General features: G+C 43.7%; 1 protein-coding gene across 1 annotated transcript in view; it reads right to left on the bottom strand.

Moving 5' to 3' along the window:
• cpne5b (copine Vb) overlaps nucleotides 1-27,476 on the bottom strand; it is a 723,670-nt gene that overhangs the window by 572,685 nt on the left and 123,509 nt on the right. Inside the window, exon 3 of the mRNA XM_041195525.1 lies at nucleotides 25,554-25,600. Coding sequence (XP_041051459.1) covers nucleotides 25,554-25,600 — 47 coding nt within the window. The remainder of the gene's footprint in view (nucleotides 1-25,553; nucleotides 25,601-27,476) is intronic.

The following is a 27,476-nucleotide window of genomic DNA, read 5'->3' on the forward strand; positions in this document are numbered from 1 at the left end:
TCAGCAGGTCTAGCAGCATCAGCAGAGAGAGAAACGGAGTTAGTGTTTCAGGTCCATATGACAGACCGCTCTGGAGAAGGGTCATATGGACCCGAAACATTAACCCTGTTTCTCTCTCCATGGATGCTGCTAGACCTGCTGAGTTTTTCCAGCATTTTCTGTTTTTGTTTCAGGCCACCAGACTTCTTGACTCCAGAAACTGCCAGAAACAAAGAAGGATCAACAAAACCTATTATGCAAAGAGGGTGCTAAGCATCCTCTATCCATTCCCATGGCATCTTGATAGCTTTGACAATGGGAGATCAAAGCTCCTTCATTAATATGGATTGCCCTCCATTGTGTGCTACTAGCACCTGATCGGAACTCCACTTGTGAAAAGCTATGATTATGAGCTTGTCCGTTTGTTAGAGCAAGGAATCTGCAGAAATTAACATTATTTTTCTCTCTCTCTCTGCTACTCTCAAGTTTAGACCCTAGCTCTGTTACAATTGAAAGGAACTTCCAAGTGTCATAGCATCCACTTTGGAAAAAGATGGATAACAGTTTAAAAGAGACTGTCTCCAGAAAAACCACCAGCTTACATCGGCTACAACACCCCTGGAATTTTAAGGACCACCAAAGGAACATCGGAATGTATTTTTCCTATATTTTTCTTACAGGCTTTGACTCTTACCAATTCCACCTCCTCCACCCTGTATCTTGTTCTGCTTTGCCTGCTAAGGTGTGTGCGTGTATGTTTGTGTGTCTGTGTTTTGGATGCATTTGTACCTTTTTACTAAGTCTTATACTTCTTCCTGAGTGAGTTTTTAAACAATAAAACGAAGTCCTTACTTGTTAACTCAAGAGATCTAGCTGGCTTATTTTTTCATATAGATTTATATGCAGTCAAGTACACAATGGGCAGAATTTTGCCGTCGGCAAACAGGGGGTGGGGCCTGCTCGCCGACCCGTAAAATGACGTGGGGTGACGTCAGGCGGAACCCCCGACGTCACCCCGCCCCATTTAAATTTTCAGGAAAGCGGGGGCGATGCAAAATCAGCTGCGGGCCCACCGACCTGTCAGTGGCCAATTGGGACCATTGACAGGATCATTGAAACAATTAAAGGACCTGCCCGTCCAACCTTAAGGTTAGCGGGCAGGCCAGGAGCCCTGGCGGCAAATAGAGGAAACATGAAACCTCATCCACCGGCGGGATGAGGTTTCATGCAGGGTGTTAAAAATTTGAATAAAGTTATTGTGCAAATTATGAACATGTCGCATAGCGCTTCCCGCCAGATGTCAAGAAGGCCCGCCCACGTAAAATGGCAGTGCGGGCCCGCTTCACTGGCAGGGATTGGCTCCGCGCCCGCTGGAGATTGGGTCGTGCCCGCCCACCCGACAGGCAGAAAATTCTGCCCCATGAACTGAAAAATCACAATTTACTAAAAATTCAAATTCTGTTATAAGCAATGTTATGATCAGGTGAGGAGCAGTGAACTGGCATAGATAAAAGATTGGCTAGCTAACAGGAAACAGAGTAGATATACATGGGTCAATTTCTGGTTGGCAAGATGTAATGAGTGGTGTGCTAGTGGGATCAGTGCTGGGGCCTCAACTTTTTACAATTTATGTTAATAACTTGGATGAAGGGGTCAAAGGCATGGTTGCTAAATTTGCTGATGAAATAGGAAGGAAATTAAGTTCTGAAGAGGACATAAGGATGCTACAAAGGGATATAGATAGGTTAAGTGAATGGGCAAAGATCTGGCAAATGGAGTATAATGTGGGCAAATGTGAAATTGTCCATTTTGGCAGGAAGAATAAAAAAGAGTATTATTTAAATGGTGAGAGATTGCAGAGCTCTGAGATGCAGAGGGATCTGGGTGTCCTAGTGCATGATCACAAAAGCTTAGTGTAAGCAATTAGGAAAGCCAATAGAATGATATTGTTTATTGTGAGGCGAATTGAATACAAAGTTGAAAGGTTATGCTTCAGTTATACAGGGCATTGGTCAGACCACATCTGGAGTGTTGTGTACAGTATTGGTCTCCTTATTTAAGGAAGGATGTAAATGCGTTGGAAGCAGCTCAGAGAAGGTTTACTAGATTAATACCTGGATGGGCAGGTTGTCCTATAAGGCAAGGTTGGACAGGCGAGGCTTGTAGCCACTGGAGTTTACAAGAATAAGAGGCGACTTGATTGAAACATAAAAGATCCTGAGGGGTCTTGACAGGGTGGATGTGGAGAGGATGTTTCCTCTTGTGGGAGAATCTAGAACTAGGGATCACTGTTTAAAAATAAGGAGTCGCCAATTTAAGACCGAGATGAGGAGAATTTATTTTTCTCAGACGGTAGTGAGTCTTTGGAACTCCTCCTCAAAAGGTAGTGGAAGCAGAGTCTTTGAACATTTTTAAGGCAGAGCTAGGTAGGTTCTTGATAAGCAAGGGGATGACAGGTTATCAGAGGTAGGTGGGAATGTGGATTTGTGGTAACAATCAGATCAGCTGTGATGTTATTAAATGGCGGAGCAGGCTTGAGGGGCTGAGTGGCCTACTCTTGCTCCTAAGTCGTATGTTCTTATGTTTGCATGTATCCCTCTATTCAACCTCCTCGATTGGTCACAACAAAAGTTTAAGTTTCTTTTTAACGAGGACTTTTCCAAATCGGAATGTATTTAACTATTAATGCAGTGAACAATAAGGAGCCAATCGAACAAGGTTTTCCTGAGTTAAAGAAAGAGCAAATTTATTAACCACCAAACCAGAGGCAACATAATAAAGATGCGATGTCAAGCCCTCGTGCAGTGATTCAGTTCCAAACCATGTAATTCACTTGTTCCAAAAGAAAGAGAGAGAGAGAGAGTACAGCTTTTCAGTCTGTTTTCTCTGCTGAAAATTTTCTTGACACTACCTGTGTCACTTGCAATCTCTCTGCAGTGGCTGCAGCCTGACCTGTTATACTTCACCCATTGTGTATTCCCAAGGGGTCTTGGATGTGTCTGCCTGTGGCAGCCAATGTTTCAATATTCAACAATTTGCATTTTAATATCTCTTCCTTAGTGATGGATGTCGATGGAATATAGGAAATATAGTGAAATATAGGAAATATCCCTTTCTTCACGCCCGAGGGTGTCTTGCTTGCTTTTTCACCTGCACTTTGGAAGGTGGCCTTGCATTTTTCAGTAGATTGCTCGGTTTCATTTCAAACTGCAAAATTTCCAGTCAATTGAAAGCTGAAAATTTTTTTTTTCAAAATTTAAGGGACATAGCCTCGTGACACTGCCACATCACAAGAAATGAAGAGAGATTCATTTCAAGGTATTAAAAAATACAAAACAACAAAAAAAAACACATTCACTCCCACTTATGGTTATTTACTGTCTTACTAAAATTTCAACTGTTCTGCTTTACTGTGGTCTTGATACCCAGATGTTCTTAAACCTGGACAACATGTTCTTATGGCGGTATTCCCTTTTCAGGCGAAAACAAAACCTGTTTTCATTTGAAAAGATTAGGCTGGCATCAGAGTTTTGAAGTTGCTTTTTTTTTGGTGGTAGGCCCGATAGATAATTTTGTCTAACCCTGTGGCTGTTCCTTTCTGTGACTCCAGATTAAGTATCATTTAAGGGGCTTGGTTAGTTTGCCCAGCTGTTAGCTTGCAGGTAACAGCCAAGCTGCTCCTGATTACCTGTAGGGGTATTCTGTGTTTCTCACTGGCCCTGTCTTCATGCTGTTTAACACAGAGGCTTTTAATATGCAAATCTTTCACATTGCTAGTCTGGTCTGCTCGGATCGGTTTTAAACCCTTTGCTGTCCACCTTGAAAGCCTGTGAATTTGTTAGCTTCAACCCAGGCACTCTTAAAAAATCTGATTTCCCGGAGGTGAGTGGGCTGCAATTGGATTTTTGCCTCCTGCGAATTTTAAAACTTGGGCCTGGATTTTCTGGTCCCACCTCGGCGGAACCCACAGCCGGGGTTGTGGCGGCACAGGCAAAAGTCCATCGGCTTTTGGCTGGAACAGACAAGCCTGGTGGCAGGTGCAGCCGGAAAATCCTGCCCTTCGTCTGTTTTGTCTTGCTTAACCCTGCACAAGTTTCACTGCTATTCCCCTTGTGATCTCCACAAGCATCGCTCGCTTTGGGGTAGGTTCCTCTCTCTTCCTCTGTTGTTTTGGGAATGGATATTCCCCATAAACAGTTCCATGTCATTACTGCCCTCAAGTGGATGTTCAGCTCCTGCTGTACTCCCCTGCGGCTCTTCAGCTGAGTGGGGCATCACTCACTCTTTCTTGGTCTATTTGAAAACTTGCCTGGTCCCCATTTAAATCTGCCAAGAAGGTATCTGCTAAACAGATCACAGGCACCCTTCCTCATCCTTCTTAACCTTTACAGGCCCTTCATGGACCTCTTTTACTTCTGCTGGCCAGCTTCAACCCTTATAAATTCAAATGGCTGTTCCTAAGCTACCACAATTCCCATGAATTCTGTCCTGACCTGTTTTACTTCTACTGGCCTAGCCTCAGCTGTTTTAAGTCCCAGTACCTCTTCCCTAGATACTCCAACTCTCCTCCGTGATGTCCCCTACCCCCACTCTGGCCACAGGAGGGGTAGCAATATCACTAATCCAGCATGGGTGGTGGTGGCAGTGGTGGTTAGTACCAATGCCCTGCAAAAGAGGACATCCACCCAGTGCTGCTACAGAATGAATGGTCTCATCCATTCTGCCAGAGTAAGTCACTCTTCTCATTTCTCTTAACTCACACACTCACAAACCCATCACACATCCACAGAGATCTCACAACTCAAAGGACAACACCACTAACTCTCACACACACCCTCACATCTCCATGAGGTTCATATCATCTGGAGCTCCCGTCCATGACTCCGCTCACCACACAAATGTTCCACGCAGTGCCATGTATCCTCCTCACACTCTCTCCATCTGTTTCCACGCAGGAGAAGCTGGCTCACAACACCAGGGAGAGGTCACAAACCAGGGGTGAAGTAGCCCATGTTTGGCCCCCTCATTCACTTTGAGGAGCGTTCCATCGCACTGACTGGTGGGGACGTGGACCGTGCCTGCGGCAGCAGTGAGGTTGGCAGCGAACACCCACATGAGGATCCTGCACCAGATCATCCTTCTCAATGCAAATGTGAGTGCTGTCTCTCCTGCTTTTGACTCTGCTGCCATGCACTAATTATCTCTACTGTGATTCACAAGGAACTCTGCCAAGCGACCGACACCATCAGCCAGCCAGTCCCTCAGCTCCATCCAGGTCCTCAGCTGCAGCCAAGAGGACACCTCCACCATTAAAGAGCTGGAAATAAGGCTGTAAGACCCATCACAGCGCTTACCCATACCCTGCAACAGCACAGGCACACACACCTCAGTGGGACCCAGATCTGGACCAAGCTTTGGTTCACAAGCTGGTGGTCAGCACATGGCACATCTCCGCAGCAGGAGGCGGCAGGTTCAGCCGAGCTCCCTGACACTCAGGGGATTGCTGGGGATCAGGCATCTGTGCCGCCCGAGTCAGATGACGATCCCCTGGATTTGGCCTTCCAACTCATTCTGGAGATTCAGCAGAGGGCAGGGAACGTCACACAGAGCTGTTGGAAGCCCTCAAGACAGTGGATCATGAGTTGGGCGAGTGCGGCCGCCTGTTCTTTGATGAAGTGGTGTCCACATGTGCATGTATGGAGGTCTCCATGGGGTGGTGGACACCATGGAGACCTGGTCCAGCAGAACACGGAGATGTGTGCAGACCTACACTTCAATGCAGTAGCCATGGGTGAGTTCCTGTAGTGACAATGCGAGAGGGAAATGGTGCACCTTGACATCCCCCCAGATACTCCTTGCCCCTTGCCGTCAAGGAGTCAGGCCGGGGCTCTCGGGCACCCAAAGGGAGGAGCGCAGCTGGACGTCCCTGGGTCATCCAAAGAACTTCAAAGGCTGTCCTCTCCCTCTGAGTCTCCTTTGCCTGTGGCGTCTTCAACCTCATCCTCTGTCACCACAGAGGGAGCAGCTGGCATGCAGGAAGACAGCCAAAGCACGCTGGGGCTCCCAAGACCTTGATTCTCCAGAGGCTCCCCACCTATGGCATCAGAGACAACAGGGCCAAACCATTGCACAGGCTGTCTCCACCCCTGCTGCGGATGTCAGGGCAGCACCTAGAAGTCTAAGGCATTCAGAAGTAAAAAAATTCTGATCACAGTTGGTTGAATGGGTGAACACATTTTGTTACTTTACAATCTGAAAATATATTCACTTTCACTGAATAATGTGGAATGGTGTCTTTTAGCTTTATTAACAGGTTTCTTGAATCCTCCCACTACATCTGCCCCTCCCCCTCCCCCTCCCCAACCACAACTAGCAGTTCAGCTGCATGCAAGTGCGAGTGACTCGAGAGGGAGATGTGTGTGTGTGTGTGGCAGGGCTCCTTTGGGAGCCTTGTGTAAGCATTGTCTCACGCACGCAGATCCTTCCTCCATCACACTCATCTCAATGTCCTGAGCATTCTGAATGCTGCCTGCTGTAGTTCATTTTCAGTTGTCCATGTGAGCTGACCTGCATCTCTGCTCACCCACTGATCACACTCCCGTGCCGCACCTGATCTCGCCCACCACGACTCTCGTCTCACTTTCGATTTATCCAGCACAGTAGTGCTACAGTTTTTCATGCACTCCCCCGCCTTTTCCCTTCTCCCAGTCACCCAGTTCCTTTCCCCCATTACTGTCGACCCCTTTTCCTTTTGGGGATGCACGTTCCCGTCCTTCCCAAAATTCCCACCCCCCCCATCCACATTAACCTCCCTGACCTCCTCCTTCTCACCCCCAGGGTCCGTGTCTGCCTCTGAGTCCCCACCAGCCACCCTCACCATCTCGTACCCTCTGTCACACCCTCACCCTCCACCACCCCCCCCAACTCACTCTGCCTCGGTCATTCTCACCATTCCCTCATACAATGCCCGCCCTCAGTTCACTCCCGAGGAGGCAGCCTTGGACTCATCAGAGCCCTCCCTTGCACATTCACCTGGGCATCACCCCCTCCAGATTCCTTCCCGCCTTGGAACTCCTTCCCCCCGCCAGGCTCCCCTCTCCAGAGTTCCTGGCCCCCTTCCCTTAGTCCTCCTCCACCCCCCACCAATCTCTCCACCACCAGACTCCCACCCTGACTTAGTCCTTCCCCCTTCCTGACTCCTTCAGACACATTTACTCCTTCATTCCCCCTGGACTTGATCTCACTTTTGCACTCCTTCCTACCCCGCCACCCTGAATTCCTTCCCCTCTCCACACTTCTTCCTCCCTCTCTCCACATTCCCTCATCCCCTTGATGTCCTTCCTCCCCCCACCGGACTCCTTCTCCACCTCCCCCCCCAGCCTCCTCACCCCACCCCCTCCTCACCCCTGTCTCCCTCCACTCTCTGAATTCCTTCCTCCTTCCGAACTTCTTCCCTTATACCTTCCGCCCCCCCTTATATCTACCTCCACATTTGCTGTCTTCTCAACTGTTAACCCTTCCACTGCTCCCCCACAGTAGTCCTTGCCCCCTCCCTACTTCAGCCCCCGACACCTTTGTTCCCCCACTCCCTACCTCACCATCCCGAACACCTCTTCCCCTCCCAGTCGACCCTAGACCTTTCTCTCCAAACCCCAGTACATCTTCCTCTCCCAAATACAGCTGGACCTTCCTCTCCACCCCCTCAACCATCGTCCATTGTGAGCAGACCCTCAAAGGGGACTTTCCACCTTCCGTGAGCTGCTTTGCAGCAGAGCCACGTCCATGAGAATCCACCCAGCATGCCATGGACGTTCCCCCAGTGTGCCATTGCTGTTGGGCTCCAGCATCTTCTGCTCTTCGGATGTCCACGGTGTGAGCAAGGCCCTGGCAGTAAGTCCTGACTTCTGCACATCACACTTATCAAGAGGTGCTCTACACCATGTTTTCCTACCGATATGGGCAGATGATCCAGAGTGGGGGTATGATTCCAGCGGGCTGGCCTTTTAATGAGATGCAGATATATTACAATGAGGTTCCTGATGTCTGACGGTGGGAAACACGGCCATCATTGACAGGCAGAGCAGACGATTGCAAACTGGTTTCATGATGCCATGAAACCGATTTTGACCTTCTCACCACACTGTCCGCTAATGCTGCCTAACACACCTGATGCCAGTGGGCAGGAAAATTTCATCCATAGTCTGAAGTTGAGGTAGGACAGTTCAGCAAGCCAAATTTAGGCATAAAAAGGATGACAAACTCCACCCAGTTTTTTGTGTTCAGGCGATGTGATTATGGATTTAACTGGTGTCATTGATGAATATTTTTAAAAATTCATTCACACAATGTGGCCATTGATGGTTAGGCTAGCATTTGTTGCCCATCCCTAATTGCCCTTGAGAAGGCTGTGGTGAGCTGCCTTCCTGAAGCACGACATTCTTTGTAGGACTTTACAGGGTTGAAAGGGCTGGGGTCAATGCCAGGTGGTCTGTCCAGTTTCATTCCTTTCTGTTGGCTTTTTAGCAATTTGATACAACTGAGTGGCTTGGTAGGCCATTTAAGAGTCAACCACATTGCTGTGGATCTAGAGTCACATGTAGGCCAGACCAGGTAAGGATTTTTGGTTTCTTTCCCTAAAGGGCATTAATGAACAATTTGGGTTTTTATGAGAATTGTTTCATAGTTATCATTAGACTTTTTTTATTGAATTTAAATTTCACTATTTGCCATGCTGGGATTTGAATCCAGGTCCCTAGAGCACTACCCTGGGTTTCTGGATGGCCAATCCAGTGACAATACCACTACACCACCACCTCCCCATCTCTGGTATCAATTCCAGTGCTCTTACAATGCAAAGAGGGAGGAATTTGTTTGGGTAGCACCACTGCCAGCAGCACCGTGGTTGCAGATATGAAGTTTATAAGATTGTGCTTTGGGACTGTCTTTAATTTTGCATAAAATGAAAGGGGTCATGTGACCTGTTCTGAAGTCTGCGTAACAAAGGCCTGGATGACATGGCTGTTAAAAATTAAAGGAAGGCCTGTGGTGTTTCATTGGAAATAAGGTCCAAGGTGTTTGCACTAGATAGTGGCAGCACCATCCATGTTCACAATAGTTAGAATGCCAGTCTCCAAAGTCCCAGGAAAGCGTTGAGAATGTCAGGCAAACAGTTATGCTTTATACTGTCCATTTACTTCCAAGATAGAACAGGGCTAGGGTCTAAAGAATAGCCAATCAGCATTTCTACCTGTATACAAGGCTCATGTGATTCACATTGCCATGAAATGGGCTTTGAGAGGAGTACAGTCATTAGGAAACCACTGAAGGATCGGGTTGCAGGCTTTCCTAGAATAGCACTGTATTTCCCAAACAAGTAATTCTGCCAGGATCCAGGAGAAAGAGAGCAGCTAGAAGCAAAAAATCCAATTCAATGTCCAAGAATGCAGGTGAGAGCTCAGGCTTGGATTGAAAAGACCAAATTTGTGGGGATTTAAAACTAGGCTGGAAAATCTGTTTAACTTGAGCTAAGGGAGAAACTCCAGGGAAAGCCCTCACCATGAAAGACATGGAATTAAAAGTTACCTGGGAAAGGAAAATAATGGAAGTGAACGCTTGGGAGCTAAGAATCACTTTGGACTGATTCTGGGAGAATTGAATGTCTGCCTAAGGGACAGTGTAATATATTATTGTGAAACGGGTTTTCGGTCATGTTAAAAGTAAAAGTTCTATTAAGTAGTTTAAAATATAAGTTGCCTTCATAAATAATGTTTAGTTAATGTTGCTTCTAGTTTGCTTGTTACAGTATTAAAACCTGAAGTCTTGAAGCGTCATCCATTTAGCTATTAACTAGAAGTTTGAATTTCTTTTTAAAAGTTATTGGTCTCTATGGGGATCATAGTATCACATATATTTATGTTGATTCACTAGGGGCAGATAGTACAGACTATTAACTGTGTAGGCCAACACAGTGTTCTTCATCAACATTATTGAGAATACTGTGCAGCCATGCAGCTCTTGGCACTGCCTGCCCAGGGGAAATTGTCTCAGGTCTTGTAGTGCTGTACGCAAACAAATTTCTACCTCTAAGTGTTTACAGTGCACTGTTCGAAACATCTCTGCCGTATATAGTCTTCAATCCTAGTTACGATACAACAAAATGATAAGCAAGCCCGGATCCATGAAGGGAACCGAGATATGAGAAATGACCAAAGCAACTCAAACACTACAATCTAAGAAAAAGTAGGTTAAAGGAGTTGGGGTGGTGGTTGGAGCAGGGGCCTCATGGAGATATTAAATATGAAATGGCATAAACAGGAGTGGAAAGATCATATAGGAAATTAGGGCAAGAATTTTACATTTGACATGTGGGCGTGCACCCAACACGCAGTAACATAAAATGGCGCGCGATGACATCAGAAGTGCGTCCCGGCGTCATCGCGAACTTGCGCGATATTTTGTTCGGCGAGTGCACGCCAGAGTCAGCTACGGGCCTGCCGATAATTGAAAGGCCTATTAAGGCCACTAACAAGGTAATTAAGTTGAATTTTACGCTGCCCGTCCAACCTTACAGTTGGCGGGCAGGCGAAAAAGCCAAGCGGCCTTTAGGAAACCTCATTCACGAGCAAGATGAGGTTTCCTAAAGCTAATACAAATTAAATAAAACCTTCATTTTGAAAATAAAAAACATGTTCCAATGCAGTCACATGAGGGGACATGTTTAATTAAGTTTTTAATGTCTTTATTTATTTTTTTAAAAATGCGCTTCAATCTCCCTGAGGCAGCTTCGTGCCTCAGGGAGATTGGAGCGCTCTTTCTTGCGCGTGCACAAACTGCGCGCTAGACCCGAATCTCCCTCCTCCCCCGGCCTGCACAAATAGCACTCAGCGTTACCGCTCCTGATCCATGCAGGGCGGGCCACCCGCGTGAAATTGCAGTGCAGAGCCGGTCGCAGGCGGAGGTCGGCTCCCTGACCGCTCCCGCCAAGCCCATCTGATGAATCCAAAATTCTTGCTCAAGAGATATCCTAAATGGCCCAAATGAACGGTTCCATAGTGTGGTACTATCCCATTTTCCAGTCAGAAATTCAAAGAATCTAGCAACCTGTTGGGAGACACAATCTGGCCGGGATTTTCTGTGCCCACCGGCGCCGGGTATGCACAGTGGCATGAACAGACAATATGGCAAGAAGTACAAAAAAATTGGTTTCATAACGTCATGGAACCAGTTTGCGATTGTCCGCACTACGGGCCGCATTCCCCGCCAACATGTCTTTGACTTTTCTTATCTATAAGCAGACAGCTGAATTTTGCACCTTCCAGAGATGAAGAACCCTTGTGATTGATCATTCTTCTTAATCCCAAGTCTTGAAATAATGTTTAACTGCTTTTGCTATATCATTTCAACATAAAGTATTTTTTTTAAATGTGTTATGTTTCTTATAGATATTGAGAAGTTAAATGTTGACTACCTGATGAAATCAATCCTTTAACAGTGTTAAATATTCCATTTGCATTTTACTTTTTATTCCCAACAAGTCATATCTGATGGCTTTTAGTCAACTGATTTTGAGCAGAGTGTAATGTCAACAGCTAAAAAGATTAATGTCTGAATGACAGGCACTGGAACAAGCTGGAATCAGGTGCATTTATAATTACACAAGATTAAGTGCTAAGTCCCATCAATTATACAGTTACTAATTATATGTCATCAGTTACCTCTGGTGTTTGAATTAATAGCTGGACTTGAAGCTGTCACAATTAGTGTCACAAAAGTTCTAAGTATATCACATGGACTTTAAATATGATTGGATATAAAATGTTAATGATCTGTATTTTGAGAAAGAATAATATTTATTAATTCAGTCATATGTTATGATTTCTAATGAAACCTTAGTTTAGAACATTGTGTGGGATGGTGTCAGTGATTTGGGTCAAACTGCTGGTAACCGATTAGGTGTGGGTGGACCATATAAACATTTCCCTTTCTAGAATGAGTAACACTATACTCTAGCTTCCTACTATTTCACGCAGTGATAAGAAACAGGGGAGAATTTTAATATTCTACTGCACAGGGAAGATGGGACCTGGAAGCCTGGGTTTCCTCACATATTATGGAGGTTTAACTGCATAAGGCACTTCTGTTGTCAGGTTTCATACCTGGAAATCAGCCTTGTTGATAGGCTTGGCTTCCAGTCGGATGGGAAATACATTGGAGGAGGCTACAGGACCAGCCAGGTCTGATCCCTGACTCTGGGGAAAGGTAGTGATTCGGAGGGGGGAATGGGAGGGATCAAATCTGTATTCCCTCTCGTTGGTGGTGGGGAGGATTGTCTGATGGTGGGAGCACTCCTCCCTATGCTGGAGCACAAGGAGTGCTCCCTGAAGCTATCCTCAGTTTGCTTCAGCTGCCAGATTTTCCAAGGTCCAGGAACAACAGCTTGCACTGTTAAAACTGCAAGGCAGGTTAAGTGTGGAGCTCTGAAGAAGGGTCATATGGACTCGAAATGTTAACTCTGTTTCTCTCTCCACAGATGCTGATAGGCCTGCTGAGTTTTTCCAGCATTTTCTGTTTTTGTTTCAGATTTCCAGCATCTGCAGTATTTTGCTTAAATTTGAAGCTTCCTGACTCATTAATGTATTTAAAATGCATACCTGCCTCTGCACTGAGTTGGCTACCCATCTCTAGTGCCACTTGAGTAAAATTCAGAAGTCAGCAAGTTGGAGCCAACTTCCCAACCTTTTATCCATTTAACCCTGAACCCAATCCCACATGGTCATCCATATTAAGATTCCCCACAATCTCTTTTATCTAAAATTACCTATGGCTTCCATTCTATTATTAACTCCCATTCCCACCACATTTCATTGAACACAGGCTCTGCTATAAAAACACATTTGCACTGTTCTCAAAATAAAGTATTAGTTGTTGGCCGCTGCACTGATTAATTCTGGATCAATTTAGAAATTGAAACGATTTTCTTTAAAAGGGGTGAAACAGAAACATTCAGCTTTAGAAAATGAGCCAAATAATAGTTGGAGAGTAAATGAGTATCAGTAAAAGTATTATTTCTCACTTAGAACCATTCATCCCTTAAATTGAACCATATGTACAGTTCATTTTAGATTTTAAGTGTCTGAGATACTCATGATTTATATCTGGCCTGCACTGTTATCAAGTTCTCTTTGATCATCAAGGTAATAGGTCATCGGTGCTCTTCCACTTATGGATATAAAACCAGCATTCGTTATATTCAAGTCAGGTAATAATCTGTCAAAACATATTCCTATTATCCTGTTTCATTGGGGATAATTTTGAAGTAATCACTTTAATCAGGCATCTGGAAGTTCGACCAAGCCTACACCCACCTGCCCACCAAACAGAGGCACTTAGAGCCCCGAGCCCACATAAGTAAGAGCTTTTTTTAAAAAAATACACGCTTTTGGAGTAGCCTGCAACAATCTCTATCAAGTTCAGCCTACAAGTATCAATGAAGCTTGTGTGATGTACACTCCATCCATTAGACCTTCAAAATTATATTAGGGTCCAATTAATGGCAAAGCACCCCAATTTGCTTGGCTAATGAGACTTTTATCCAGTTTCTATTGACCATCTGGACTGCCCATTTAAAGATCCCAATGAATTGATGGGGGCCTATATGTCGAAAGGAACAGGATGATAGGTATTTCACCGCCATTTTCATCACATCACCGCTCCATTTCTGCTCAACCAAGTTGGGGATGGGGGGTGGAGAGTATATCTCAGTCTCTACTTCATAACAGTAACCCTTAATTCCCTAGTGTTATATTTCCATTTCCCAGACCGCCTATGACTTAAGAGCAATTCCAGATGGCTTCATTGCACAAAGAACTCTTACATCAAACAGCAGGAAGACTTTCACATCATTAAATCTGTACAGAGATGAAAAGATGTGATAGTAAATGGACCCACTGTGTCATCTAATTTCTCTTAAAAATATCTGCTACAGTTCTGTATTTTCTCAATCTCACAAAGACTTTTAGACTGCAGCTAGACTGCTACCTTCACTTCAACAAAAAACACTTTCAAGTAAGCATTAATTTAAAAGCTTCAATGTAATTCACAAGTCACACTCATGAAACAATAAAGCAAACAGTAAGATTTCTCTTGAGGACGCCAGCCTAAAACACTTAAGCTTCACAGAAGATGGGGTGGGCACCAGACTGGTGCAAAACTAGTTTTAAAGAATCCTCAGGCAGTTCATTAGATCTCCTGGGCGCATCGTGTCTTCTTAATGCCTTCAGAAATAAAATTTGTTGCTCTCTCTCCACTGATTTTAACATTCATTGAAAGGTTATAAGCACACGTGCACCAAGTTCTCTCCTGGCAAGCAGCGTGTTGAGGGGCAGTCTACCATATATCTTAAGACTGGTTCCTCCCTCAGAAAATGCAGCATAATTTAGGTAAATATTTTTAAGCCGACAATATTTGATCTAACCAGGTCAATTATTGATTACAAGTTCAACAATTATTAAATGAATTATTAAGTAAAAAATCTGATCAAAAAAGCAGAAAATGCTTAAAAACTCAGTTAGTCTGGCAGCATCTGGGGAGAGAGAAGCAGAGCTAATGTTTCAAGTCCAATATGACTCTTCTTCGAAACTGAAGAGAGGTATAATTGAGATAGGTTTTATGCTATTGAAAACTGGTGGGGGGGTGGGGGTGGGGTTTGGGGGAGGGGAGAAGTGGAACAAAAGGGAAGGTCAGGGATAGGTTAGAGGGTGGGGGAGTGGTGGAGGGGAGGGGAGGGGTGCGGTGGGGAGATTAGATTCCAAAGATGTCATGGAACAAAAGGCAAAGGAAGTGTAGTAGTAAAGAAACAAAGTATTGGTCCAGAGTAGGTGTGAATAGCAGAATAAAGGTCAGGTCTGAAAGCAAAAACATAGAAACAAGATACAAACTGGCACTTGGGGAGCAAAGACAATTCAAAATGGAAGACAGAGTTCATGGTCTGATTAACTTGATGTCGAGTCCAGAAGGCTATAAAGTACCAAATTGGAGGATGAGGTGCTGATCCTCCAACTTGGTGGGGCTTCAATAGAACATTGCAGCAGGCCAAGGACAGAAAAATGACCATGAGAGCAAGATGGTGAACCTGATCCGTTTTCTTCACAAGAATGTGCCAAAGTAGCCGAAATAACCCATAATTATAAAGGATGAAAGTACATGTCTGAAGAATTTCAATCCTAAAGCAGAGACTGTAGTAAGGTGTGGCTGCAGCACCCTACTGAATGGAACAAGAATGACAGAAGATTAATGATATTCTTATTTATAGCAAAACTAAAGATATAAACTAGGAATTAGCTACATTATCTGATACATTCTGAACAATAATCTATATGTGTCTGAACTCACTTCCATGGTTGTGTCTTTATTAAACTTATTATTGAAATAAACTTAATTACTGAAGTAATTAGAAGCATTAAGTAAGCAGCACATTTAATATTCTACATTCAATATAAAAATGTAGAAATCTTTAAAAATATGTATTTACACTGGCATCACAAATACAGGACTTAGTCATTTTTTGCTGCATCAAACAAACCACATTAGGACAGATAAATCTTGTGTCATCTAAATAAAAATTATGGAAGTCAATTATTTTGATGAATCTTCTGTTCTTCAGTGTTACTCAGGTCACCAAGTTGGCAGTTGAGCTACTATTCCTTCTGCTCAAGGGCTTGACAGGCAGAACAGTCTTTTCTTGATTTGGGTGCTGATGCAAAATTGCAGAGGAAATCCACTCCAGCCATTTTAATGTTTTGAAAGACACGACAAACCCTAGAAGGTAATGTGCAATGCTCTCACAGGAAAAGGACTTCAACACACATGGAACCTGCCAATACCTCAGGACATGCCAAAGTGCTTTGCTGCCAATTGAGTACTTTTGAATTGTGATTACACTAACATAGGGTAACAAAGCAACATATTTACACATTGTAAAGTCTTACATCCCGCACTGAGGTACATAACGAGATATGGTTATGGGGAGGCGGTGGCATAGTGGTATTGTCACTGGACTAGTACTCCAGGTACCCAGAGTAATTCCCTGGTGACCTGGGTTTGAATCCCACCATGGCAAATGGTGAAATTTGAATTCAGTAAAAAATCTGGATTTAAAAGTCTAATGATAACAACCATTGCTGATTGTTGTAAAAACCCACTAATATCCTTTAGGGAAATATCCTTTGTGACTTCAGACCCAGAGCAATGTGGTTGACTCTTAAATAGCCTAGCAAGCCACTCCACTCAGTTCTCACAGGCAATTAGGGATGGGCAATAAATGTTGGCCCAGTGAGTGATGCCCACATCCCATGAGCAAATAAAAAAATGATAATTGCTTCTTGATGTTAGTTGAAAGATAATTATTGGCCGAGACACCAAAAGAACAATTTGTGTTTATATCGTGCTTTTAAGATTGTAAAGATTGAAGCATCCCAAGATGCTTCACAGGAGCATTATCAAACAAACTCTGACACCAAGCCAGACATGTAGGTATGAGAACAGATGACAAAAGCTTGGTCAAAGAGGTAGGTTTTAAGGAAAATCTTAGAAGAAGAGGCAGAGAAGTTTAGGGAGGGAATTCCAGAACTCAGGGCCTAGAAAGCTGAAGGCTTTCTAACTAATGGTGAAACGATTACAATCGGGGATGCGCAAGAGGCTGGAATTAGATGAGCACCTTTACCTTGGACAGTTATGGGGCTGAAGGAGAATTTAGAGCAGTATTTTAAAAAAGGGTGAGAATTAAAAACAACAGGATAGTTAGGGATGGTTTGTCTTTGTTGTAATCATGAAGGTTGTCATATGGACTCCCCTGTTCGTCTTCACACCCACCCAAGAGAGCAGTTAGACACTCGGCCCTGAACTTTCACGATTGAGACTCCATCATGGTGAAAATGGTGGATGAGCCCAGAAATCAGAAGGCCTGCCCTCAAGCGTGACTCTTCCTAATTTCCCAGGGCTGGGAATGGTCAGACAGGTGTTCAGGCAGTTGGCCATTTAAATCATCAGCTGCCTCCACTGAAGTAGGATTTTGGAAGGCCAGGACTGTGAAATGATTAGACCAGGCAACGGCAGGTCTGAACCTTGTGGATTCATTTAGATAGCCAGGGTATCCCTTTGGATCTGATCCAGGGACACCTTTGTGTGAGGTAAGATGCCTTTGGGCCTTTTGACTATGTCAAAAGTTGACATAAATGTGTATAAAAAGTGCATAAACTCATTACCATCAAGCTCATTGCAACTGTCAACAGACCTGTCCAAAATCAACAGTCAAAACTGTCAGAAAGCATCTGTCAGAAGGATCTGTCAAATGGAGCTGTCAGAACTGTGAAGAGGACCTGTCAAAGTCAACTGTTAAAGGGAGCGGTCAAGCTATCAAGGCATTTAAAAGACCTGCCCTTTAAATTTTGAAAAAAGAATACATGGAGTATTAAAAAAAAAGTCCCTTCCAATGGGTACAGGGGCATAGGTTGGCATGGAGGTTATCAGTGTCCATTAGGGTTGCCATCTGTGATTAAATGTGTTGCTGGAGGTTTCATCATGAGTTACCCTTACGCCCCAGTCATTTTCTGGCCAACACATCCATCCTTGTGACACACTGCCTTCCTGCTCCAATTGGAATGCAAGAAGACTCACTACCCTAATACTAATTGGATGATGCTCAACTGTCAGCCAAACAACATTTCCACACCATTTTCAATATTTTTACATCTGAGAATTTTTTTATTGTCCCTGTGATTTTCCTCAAGATTGCACACAGCGGTGTCCTGGAGATTGATCTTCAACTCATGGAGGGTTGGCAACTCTAATGACCAAGGGATTGGGAATGGGGCATGAGGTGGCATGGAGGGTATGGGGGCCATGAGGGGTGGGTACAGGGGCTTTAGGTGACATGGGGTGACATGGATGAGGCATGGGGAGTGTGAGAGGGTTGGAGGGACGTATTTTGCTTTATTGTTTTTTTTCAATCTTTGACATGATGCCGATGCACAGAGGCAGGTCTTCCAGCCAGGCCACCTCCTCACCCGGCAGCCTCTGCACTCATTCCGGGTGGGGAGGAGGGGGCGAGTGGGAAAGTGGGCCCAGCTCCCATTTCATCCTGTCTCCCAGAACAAAAATCCCAACATCAGGGCCTGTTTTCCCGGGTCAGGTTTGTAGAGCCTGAGTCTCATCTAAAGACAGCAACCCTGAGAGTGCAGTCCATGAGAGTGCAGCTCTCCCTCAGTACTGCACCGAGGAATTTGCCAGGCTCTGGAGTGTACTTGAACCCAAAACCTTGTGACTCGGAAGTGAGAGTGCTAGGATTTAGCCAAGGTTGACACATAATGAAAATTGTCAATAATTGATATTTCCCAGCAGCGCTTGCTCCTACTTCTCTTTATCAATCAGCAAGAGCAGCTGATACTGGAACACCGAACCTGTCAGCTCATTCAAGCCAAAGTGAGGCAACAGATAGAGAGCTGGTCCAAAATGGTCACACAGAAGTAAGAAACCCCATCTAAAGAGGTGATCAGTAAAGGAAGTACTCCTCCATCTTCAGCGTACTGCTTGGAAACCTTAATGGAGCTGCAGACTTTATAATCAGTGGGGAGAACCTGCATATTTGAAAACACACTCCTTCACCAATGAAACACATGTTGAATGTAACATCATCTGGTGCAGCATCCACAGAAATTTCACAAGGCATATCTCATCCAAAAGAAAATGCCACGTTGCATTTCAAGGGAAATGATAGATTATGCAAATCTCTAATCAGATCTGTCTGCTAACCACTGCTCCTTTGTTTGTGTTTCAGATTGAGAAGCAATTAAGTTCTTGAGTCACTGTGAGAACAGCTGCAGACTCGATTTCTTCCCAAATGTAACATATAGCTTATGGTGTTTTCAAGCCAAACCAAGGCTACATGACAACCAGTTGAAAAACTGGACGTCAAACCTCCTATGGCGTGCGCAGCTGTGAGGCAAATCTAATGCTGTTCCGACCTGGCAAATGATCTGTGCCTAGCTTAAGTAGGGACATTGATTTTATTTACTGCACAGCATGGCTTTTTCGTTAGTCTGCCATTTGCCAACATTTGTCATGAGCTTTCTGCTGTTATCAATGTGATTTAGGACGCTCACTGTTGCCGGGTGGGTCCTTTTTATTTTTGAGGTCAATGAGCAGAATCATTCCAGATTTGTACTAAGCGCAGCAGCCAGACGCTTTACCCGCCAGCCACGATGGTGGGTTTTCACGCCGTATCATCCCAAACCCGCCACGTTACTTATGCGTTGCCGGGAAAGACGCCGTTTCCATGATGGGCAGGATCTCTTTCGCCAGCCATGTCATCACCTCGCCGCTTCACCACACCAGGCATCACATTTAAAGTACAGCCGCACCCAGTGCTTCCAGCCCAGGACGGCAGCAAAGAAGCCATGGCCCCGAAAAGCAGCCCTTGAGCACATTTTAGACGCCATGGAAGCTCGCTGTGATGTCCTCTACCCCCACTCTGGCCGCAGGAGGAGTAGCAACATTACCAATCTGGCTTGGTAGGCAATGGCAGTGGTGATCAGTGCCACTGTTGTACAGATGAGGTTGGCTATCCACTGGAAATAGAGGATGAATGATCTGATCTGTGCAACTAGGGTATAGCAACCATCTCATCACTCTAAATTCACACACTCACAAGGTCATCACACATTCATTGCCATTGCACTCACTGCCAGCCCAGGGAACATCATCACCCATTCTCACACACATACCCTCATATGTCCATCTGGATTCATCTCCTCTGGAGACTGCCTCCTCAGCCCTCACCATCTTGAGGTCACTTACACAGATCAACATGTGCCCCCACACACACCCTGCGATACCGTCTTTGCCCAGTACAGCTCTTGTCCTGCAGGCTGTTCCCTTGCCTGAGGCCACTTTTGCCCCTTCCCCAAGCAAGACCTTGCCCTGCAGCCATTTAAAAGCCACCCACATATGGCTGATCTGGTAGGTAGAGACCTGCCTGTGAGTCCCCCTAAAAGTGATGTGGTGCTGCCTGTGAAGCCTGGCGCTGATGACTGCGAGTGCTGCCTGAAGCAAGGTGGGCAAACAAACCTTGAAGTTCCAGGAGAAGCACAGCGCGCCAAGTGCACACCTTCTAAATGCTGTTGTGAAACACATTGGTGTGTTTTCCTGCCAACATGGGGGGACTATCTGGCAGTAGGGGGATGAGTCCGGTGGGCTGTCCTTATGATACGCTGATGTATTACAATGAGGTTCCCGGTGTCCAATGGTGGGGAACACGGCCCGCCATGAACAGGCGGAGCGGACGATCACAAACTGGTTCCACGATGTCGTGAAACCAATTTTTGGCCTTCTTGCCATATTGTCCGCTCATGCCACTAAACATGCCCGGCGCCAGCGGACACGAAAAATCCCGGCGAATGTGTTGATTTTTTTTCTTGGTTAAATGAAGTTTGCTTTTTGCCTCATGCCTGGAACTGCAAATTGTGTCTTTTGAATAGTGAAAATAAGGTTGAGTTTTGGGAGAATGGTGCATTTTCCATTTAAGTCCACTAATAGCATGGTGCTTTAATCTGAAGAACAGCAGAAATGAAGAGCTAAATTCTCTCTTCAAATCAGAACCGGCACAAATTGTATGGACAATACATCACATTATGTTTTCCAGCTGTTTTCTGAAATACTCACTTAAATAGTCATTTGGTAGTATAGTACTTGGGTATTTCTAGAAAAAGAGATATGTTGAAGCCTTTCATCTTACACTCATCAGGACACTACACAAGAATACCAATATTAAGGGGAAAACAAGAATTATATTGCATGAGGTGAGAGTGCTGTTTGGTTAGCAAGTGGGTTCTGATTGGTAGAGGCATTGCCATTGAGAATGCACTAGTGATGGTGACAAGAGTTAACTGCCAAGCATTATTTCAGATTTAAACCAGGCAGCTTTACCTTGATTGGTCAAGGCATTACCCTGAGGAATGAGTCAGCGAATGGCTGTCACTTATTTTGTTTAGCTGAAACAGGTGCTGTGTGTGTACATGTACTTTATGTATTAATATATATTGGTATTTTTATATTGATATTCTTATATTGGTATTCTTGCATAGTGTCCTGATGAGTGCAAGACGAAAAGCTTTGACAAGTTTCTTTTTTCAGCAAATACTCATTTAAATGCTTATTAGTATTTACTGATCAGAATTGGTAACTCCCCACAACCACTGCTCTCCTCCCCCATCCCCCCACACCCCCAGTCATAATGTACATTTTTAAAACATACAAAATAATTGGAACAGGAATAGACAATACAGCTCCTCAAGACAGTTTTGCTATTCCATATGATCATAGGTGATCTTCTGCCTCAACTCCACTTTCTGGCCCGCTCTCCATATCCCTCGATTCCGAGCAACCAAAAACCTATCTATCTCAGCCTTGAATACATTCAATGATGGAGCATTTACAAACCTCTGGGATACAGAATTCAACTGATTCACAATCCTCTGAGTGAAGAAATCTCGATCTCAATGCTAAAAGACTGATCTCTTATACTGAGTTTGTGCCCCCTTATTTTAGATTCTCCAGCCTTTCAAGCCCTTTCTGAACATCTCATTTTTCTAAACTTCAGAGAATACAGACCCAATTTACTCAGCCTCTCATCATAGGCCATCCCTCTCATTCCAGGGTCCAATCTAGCCAACATTTGCTATACCACTTCCAATGCAAGTATATCCTTCCTTAGATATGGAGACAAACACCACACACAGTATGCCAGTTGTAACATCACCCTGCACTTTTGTAACAAAACTTCCTTATTCTTGTAATCCAATTCCAAACATAGATGATGAAATTTATCATTGCCTCCAATGTGCCTCACAGAGGAAGGCAAGGAAGGGAGACCAAGAAAGGCATGGTCTGCAGACTCTGCCACACGCAGGACAGGCAGTGCTTGAAGGATTGGGTAGATAAGCTGTTTGGAAGTTTGTGCACTCTCCCCGATGCCTCGACTTCACCTCTGCATGCTCCTGATGAAGCCTCTTGATATGTCTGGTGCCTTCTGAATGACCCTTCTCCATTTTGGTCGATCACAGGCCAGGGACCTCCCATGAGCCGGGCATATTTGATCTCTTCAGGGATGCATTGAGAACATCCCTGAAGTGTTTCTGTTGTCCTCCTGCCAGTCTCCTGCCCCAACCGAGTTCTGAGTAGCACAGCTGCTTTGGGAGTCTGGTGTCAGGCATGTGAGCGACATGTCCTGCCTAGCAGACCTGGTTTTGAGTGATTACTGTCTTGATGCTGGGCAAGTTGACATGGCACAGGACGCGGCTGTTGGATTGCCTTTCTTGCCACTCGATATGGAGGATCTTGTGAAGGCAAAGGGGAAAATATGTACAAAGGGATAAAGGCTAAGGGTAGGCATTTTTAAGATCTAACAAGTGTGAAAAGCCTTCAGAATCAAGGCCTCAAGCTGCTGTTTTCAAAGAACTGAAGTTAAGAAAACTCACTTTGAATTCGACTAGTTCAGGGTATTGTGTGTCACCTTGCCTGGGTCCTTTAAAATCTATATGTCCTACTGTTAACTTAATGAAAATGTAACTGGGAGTCAGACTAAGTAGGGGATTTAGAAGTTAACGTTAAGGTAATTTGTAGATCTATGTATGTGTTTAAAATCATTTCTCTTATTAATAAATGTTTGATCTAGTTTTGTAAAACCCAAAAGTCTTGGTGGTCTTATTATTACTGAATTCAAAGCATGCATCTTGAAATTTATACAACTTGCAAAACAAGTTGTGGTGGTTGTTTCAAGTTGCCGTTTGGAATTTGAACAACTCAGCACTTAACCATCGGCTGTGCCATAATATGGGACCTCAACTGTTTACAATTTATATAAAAGACTTGGATGAAGGGATTGAAGGGATGGTTGCCAAATTTGCTGATGACACAAAGATAGGTAGGAAAGTAAGTTGTGAAGAGGACATAAGGAGGCTACAAACAGATATATACAGGTAAAGTGAGTGGGCAAAGATCTGGCAGATGGAATATAATGTGGGAAAATGTGAAATTGTCCATCTTGGCAGGAAGAATGAAAGAGAAGCATATTATCTAAACGGTGAGAGATTGTAGAGCTCTGAGGTGCAGAGGGATCTGGGTGTCCTAATGCATGATTTACAAAAGGCTAATATGCAAGTACAGCAAGTAATTAGGAAAGCTAATAGAATGTTATCATTTATTGTGAGGGGAATTGAATACAAAAGTAGGAAGGGTAAGCTTCAGTTGTACAGGGAACTAATGAGACCACATTTGGAGTACTGTGTACAGTATAGGTCACCTTATTTAAAGAAGGGTGTAAATGTGTTGGAAGCAATTCAGAGAAGGTTTACCAGGCTAATACCTGAAATGGATGGGTTGTCTTATGAGGAAAGATTGAACAGACTAGGCTGTATCCACTGGAGTTTAGAAGAGTAAGAGGCAACTTGATTGAAACATATAAGATCCTGATGGCTCTTGACAGGGTGGATGTGGAGAGGATGTTTCCTTTTGTGTAAAATTCTAGAACTAGGGGTCACTGTTTAAAAATAAGGGGTCACCCATTTAAAACAGAGGTTAGGTGAATTTTTTTCTCTCAGAGGGTCGCAAGTCTTCGGAACTCTCTTCCTGCAAAGGTGGTGGAAGCAGAGTCTTTGAACATTTTTAAGGCAGAGGTTGAGTGCTAATATTAGAATAGCAGGGCATGAGTGATGATTATAGAAATGTCATGGAAAATGAGGATTTTCATTGCTGTTTATGTTTGTGCTGATATATCAAATGGAAAATTTGTCCTGTGCTGCTTGTCATCTATTGGAACTCATACGTATTCGCTCAGTAAATGAATAGTTCATGAGCCCATCTCTAATTTTTATCCAGATAAAAACCTTCACAAACTGATACGACCGCTTTAAAACAATTTTATTTCATGATTATGAAAAATGATCACATTGATCTACATAGCTATTAATAGCAAGGTTAACTTTATGACTTGGTGTTCACTTTGTATTTCCACATCCAGACTCAAACCAATTATGTGAAGCCAAAAATCTTGAGCATAATGAGTTACATATGTCGCTACAATATGCCCAAGTCTGCTCAACATTGTAAATCTGTGTTCTGAATAAATCCATCAAACCCTCCCTTCCAAACAAACACAATTGGCCATGCCTCTGACTCTCGGGTGAGTATCCTTCAATTGTGCTTGCTTGGGTGGGGTTGGGTTCTGGGGGAATTTTCACTGTAAGCATATTTTCGGACAAAGGAGAGAGCAAAGCCAAATTCCCGTTATTTTAATTGCAAATTTGAGCATTTTCAAACGTCACCCTGAAGTCTGCTTTGCTTCTTTAAATGTGCTTTTATGGCATAATTAAACTTTAAACATTAAAAAGTGAAAAAGCTTCCCCAATTGCAGCTCTTAAATGTGCTAGTTCCAAGACGAGACATATGACTTGAAATGTTAACTTGGTTTCTCTCTCCACATATGCTGCCAGACCTGCTGTGCTTTTCCAGCACCTTCTGCTTTATTTCAGATCTCCAGTATTCACAGTATTTTGCTTTTATCTTAAATGTGCCAGATGTGCATGAATGACAGTTAAATGAGTTGAAACTTAAACTTTAATGCTTACAGAAGAAATAAACTGGTATGGGTTTGGCATTTTATTAGACCCTGATTGTTTCACTAATTCATGCCAATTTATGCCTATGATGTAATGAGATTGGGGGAATACCTGTGTATAAGAAAACATCAGAAAACTGGATGCAACATTGGCTATATTTTCAGGTCTAAGTTCTGAGTTGTGCCCAAGGAGAAAAACACTTGGTTTACATTTCTTGTGAGATTTCTGGTGACCTGCAATTTGATATATTTCTATAAATGTTTCATACACATGATTTTGGTGTCATAGGGCTAGGCAATGTGCAGCAACTAAAACAATGTCATGGCCTGTGAAAATCTTAACAGGTAATAAGAACGGTAGCTTACCGGAGTGTGAATAGTGTAAATAGTAGAGATTTTTATGTATGTTATGAAAGTATAATAATTTTCATAATATTTTTCTGGTTTGTTGTAAGGTCGGTTTATGGGTGTGAGTGTAGATGGTTCTGTCTGTGTGATTTAATTACTTTTGGAGTCAGGTAGACTGCAAACTTGAAATTATCGAAAGATGTTAGGTGTAGCAATGTACTTGAAATGCTAATGAGTAAACATAATCAAGACATTAAGCATTCAAATCCCTACTGGTTCAGAACTTTGTTCAAGGTTAAATGATAGTTTCAACTTGAATATTTTGATAAACTTAACCTTTCATTTGTTTTGATCTATTATAAGGTCTAGGCCACAAATATTCATTTAGCAAAAGAAAACATTTGTACACGAGTTCCATATAGACAGCTGGATGAACTATGAAGCACATTAGACATAAAAGACATGACTGAGGTAGAAAGGAAATTGGAGTACAATCTGATTAGATCAGAGCAGTTTTACCCACATTATGTTTTAACAAAAGGGGAAATCTATTTCTTACCTCTCTCCACTGTATTGTCTCAATTCCCTGTATGTATAGGACACACACTGTGAAAGAAAAGACAGGTATTTAATCACAAGAGACAAGCTAACATTACAGCCTTCTTTAAAAACCCTCAAACTCAGTGAGTAGAAATTTACTTTGAATATCTTTCGAGAGATCCAAGTTACACATTTAGCTTATGTGCTGATCACAACAAATGGCATTCTCCATAGAACTGGTTGAAGAATGTTTGGCATTTTTCAGAGCAGAGCTTTGAGGTCAGCAGCAAAGTTGTTTTTAAATGGAATAGAACAGGTTCCAATATCTCCAAAGCTTCAGTGCAGAATTATTCTTTAGCTCATTGAGGGTAGTAACTTATTTTCTCCAAGTTTAGCTCTGTTTTGCTCAAATAGGGTCTCACTGATCAGTGAGATATTTTTGATAGTTATGAAACCCTGGCTCCCTGCGGTCAGATCAAGCTCTCTTTGTGAACTATCTAGCACTTAAAATTTGAAAGCCACGTTCATGCCGTATTTCTGATTTCAAAGCTAGCTGCTCAAATGGGAGATGTTCTGGAACCAGGGTCTTTAGTCACTGTGTTTTCAACTTCAATTCTATTTCTGCACTACCTCCTGAGGCAGCCCGTGCTACTCTCCTATTGGCTACTACAGATCACATGATCTTCCCTAACAAGTATTATTCTTAGAAGGTGCATTACACAATAAATAAAACCATGATTATTATATTCCTCCCCCTTTAGCTCAGCTATACATATTATATTTATAAGTACATATTTTTCAAGAAACACAATATTTACACTGGGTAAGGAATTTACTGCACTCATATTTTCTGTCTCTCTCTGAACTTACTGCACTCTTACATTTTTCTCATCCGACGCCTCAACAAGAAACTTTTTCTCTTTCTCTCAAGTGCTAAGAAACGCAAGCTCCAACAACTCATCGACACCAACACCCATCTAGGACCCTCCACCCCTGCCTGTCCCTCCGTCCCTACCCCATCTTCCAATCCCAACCCCGGCCGTGTATTCACTATACCCCCTGACCTTCCCCTCTCCGACGCTGAAAGTTCAATGCTCAGCAAAGGACTTAGTTTCATACCCTTATGCCCTCATCTCAATGAATTTCGGGCTCGGCACGATGCTGAACTCTTCTTCTGCCGTCTTCGTCTCCGGGCTCACTTCTTTGGGCAGGAGTCCTCTCCCTGTTCAACGGATCCTTTTACCCACCTCCAATATTCTCCCTCCACCTGGACCCCTCCCTCTGGATTCTTACCTTCTCTTGATCTTTTCATTGAGAACTGTCGGCACGACATTAGTCGTCTCAATTTCTCTGCTCCTCTCACCCATTCTAATCTGTCTCTCTCTGAACTTACTGCACTCTTATATTTTAGTTCTGTTGAAGGGTGATGAGGACTCGAAATGTCAACTCTTTTCTTCTCCGCCAATGCTGCCAGACATGCCTGAATTTTTCCAGGTAATTCTGTTTTTGTTAAGGAATTTACAAGTTCAGTCTTTCAGATGGTTTCCTGGTACATGTGGAATGCTGCAGCTCCACAACTTCAGATTCTTTGTCAGGAACCTCCTTTGCCGGAGTTGTCTGAACATCAGGTGCTTCGGTGGGTACTTGCAGTTCTGTATCCTCAACTCTTACAGGAACATCAGACATGTCAGTCCTGGGTTGAGTATTCTCAACAGGAAATGCAGACCCAGTCATGGTCACTGGTGGAACCAAATCTTGGTGATTTGTCTCTCTCTCTTTCTTAAATGGTCCACATGTTTACAGGTGATCCGGCCGTCCAGCTCCATGTGGTAAGATAGAGGTTCAGTCACCGCGCTTATTTCACCCGGTATCCACTTTGATCTTTCCCTGAAATTTTTCACTTATACTGCCTCTCCCACTGTAAAGTTCCTCTTGAGACTAT

Source organism: Carcharodon carcharias, chromosome 9 (genome assembly GCF_017639515.1).
Source record: "Carcharodon carcharias isolate sCarCar2 chromosome 9, sCarCar2.pri, whole genome shotgun sequence".
Classification (NCBI taxonomy): domain Eukaryota; kingdom Metazoa; phylum Chordata; class Chondrichthyes; order Lamniformes; family Lamnidae; genus Carcharodon; species Carcharodon carcharias.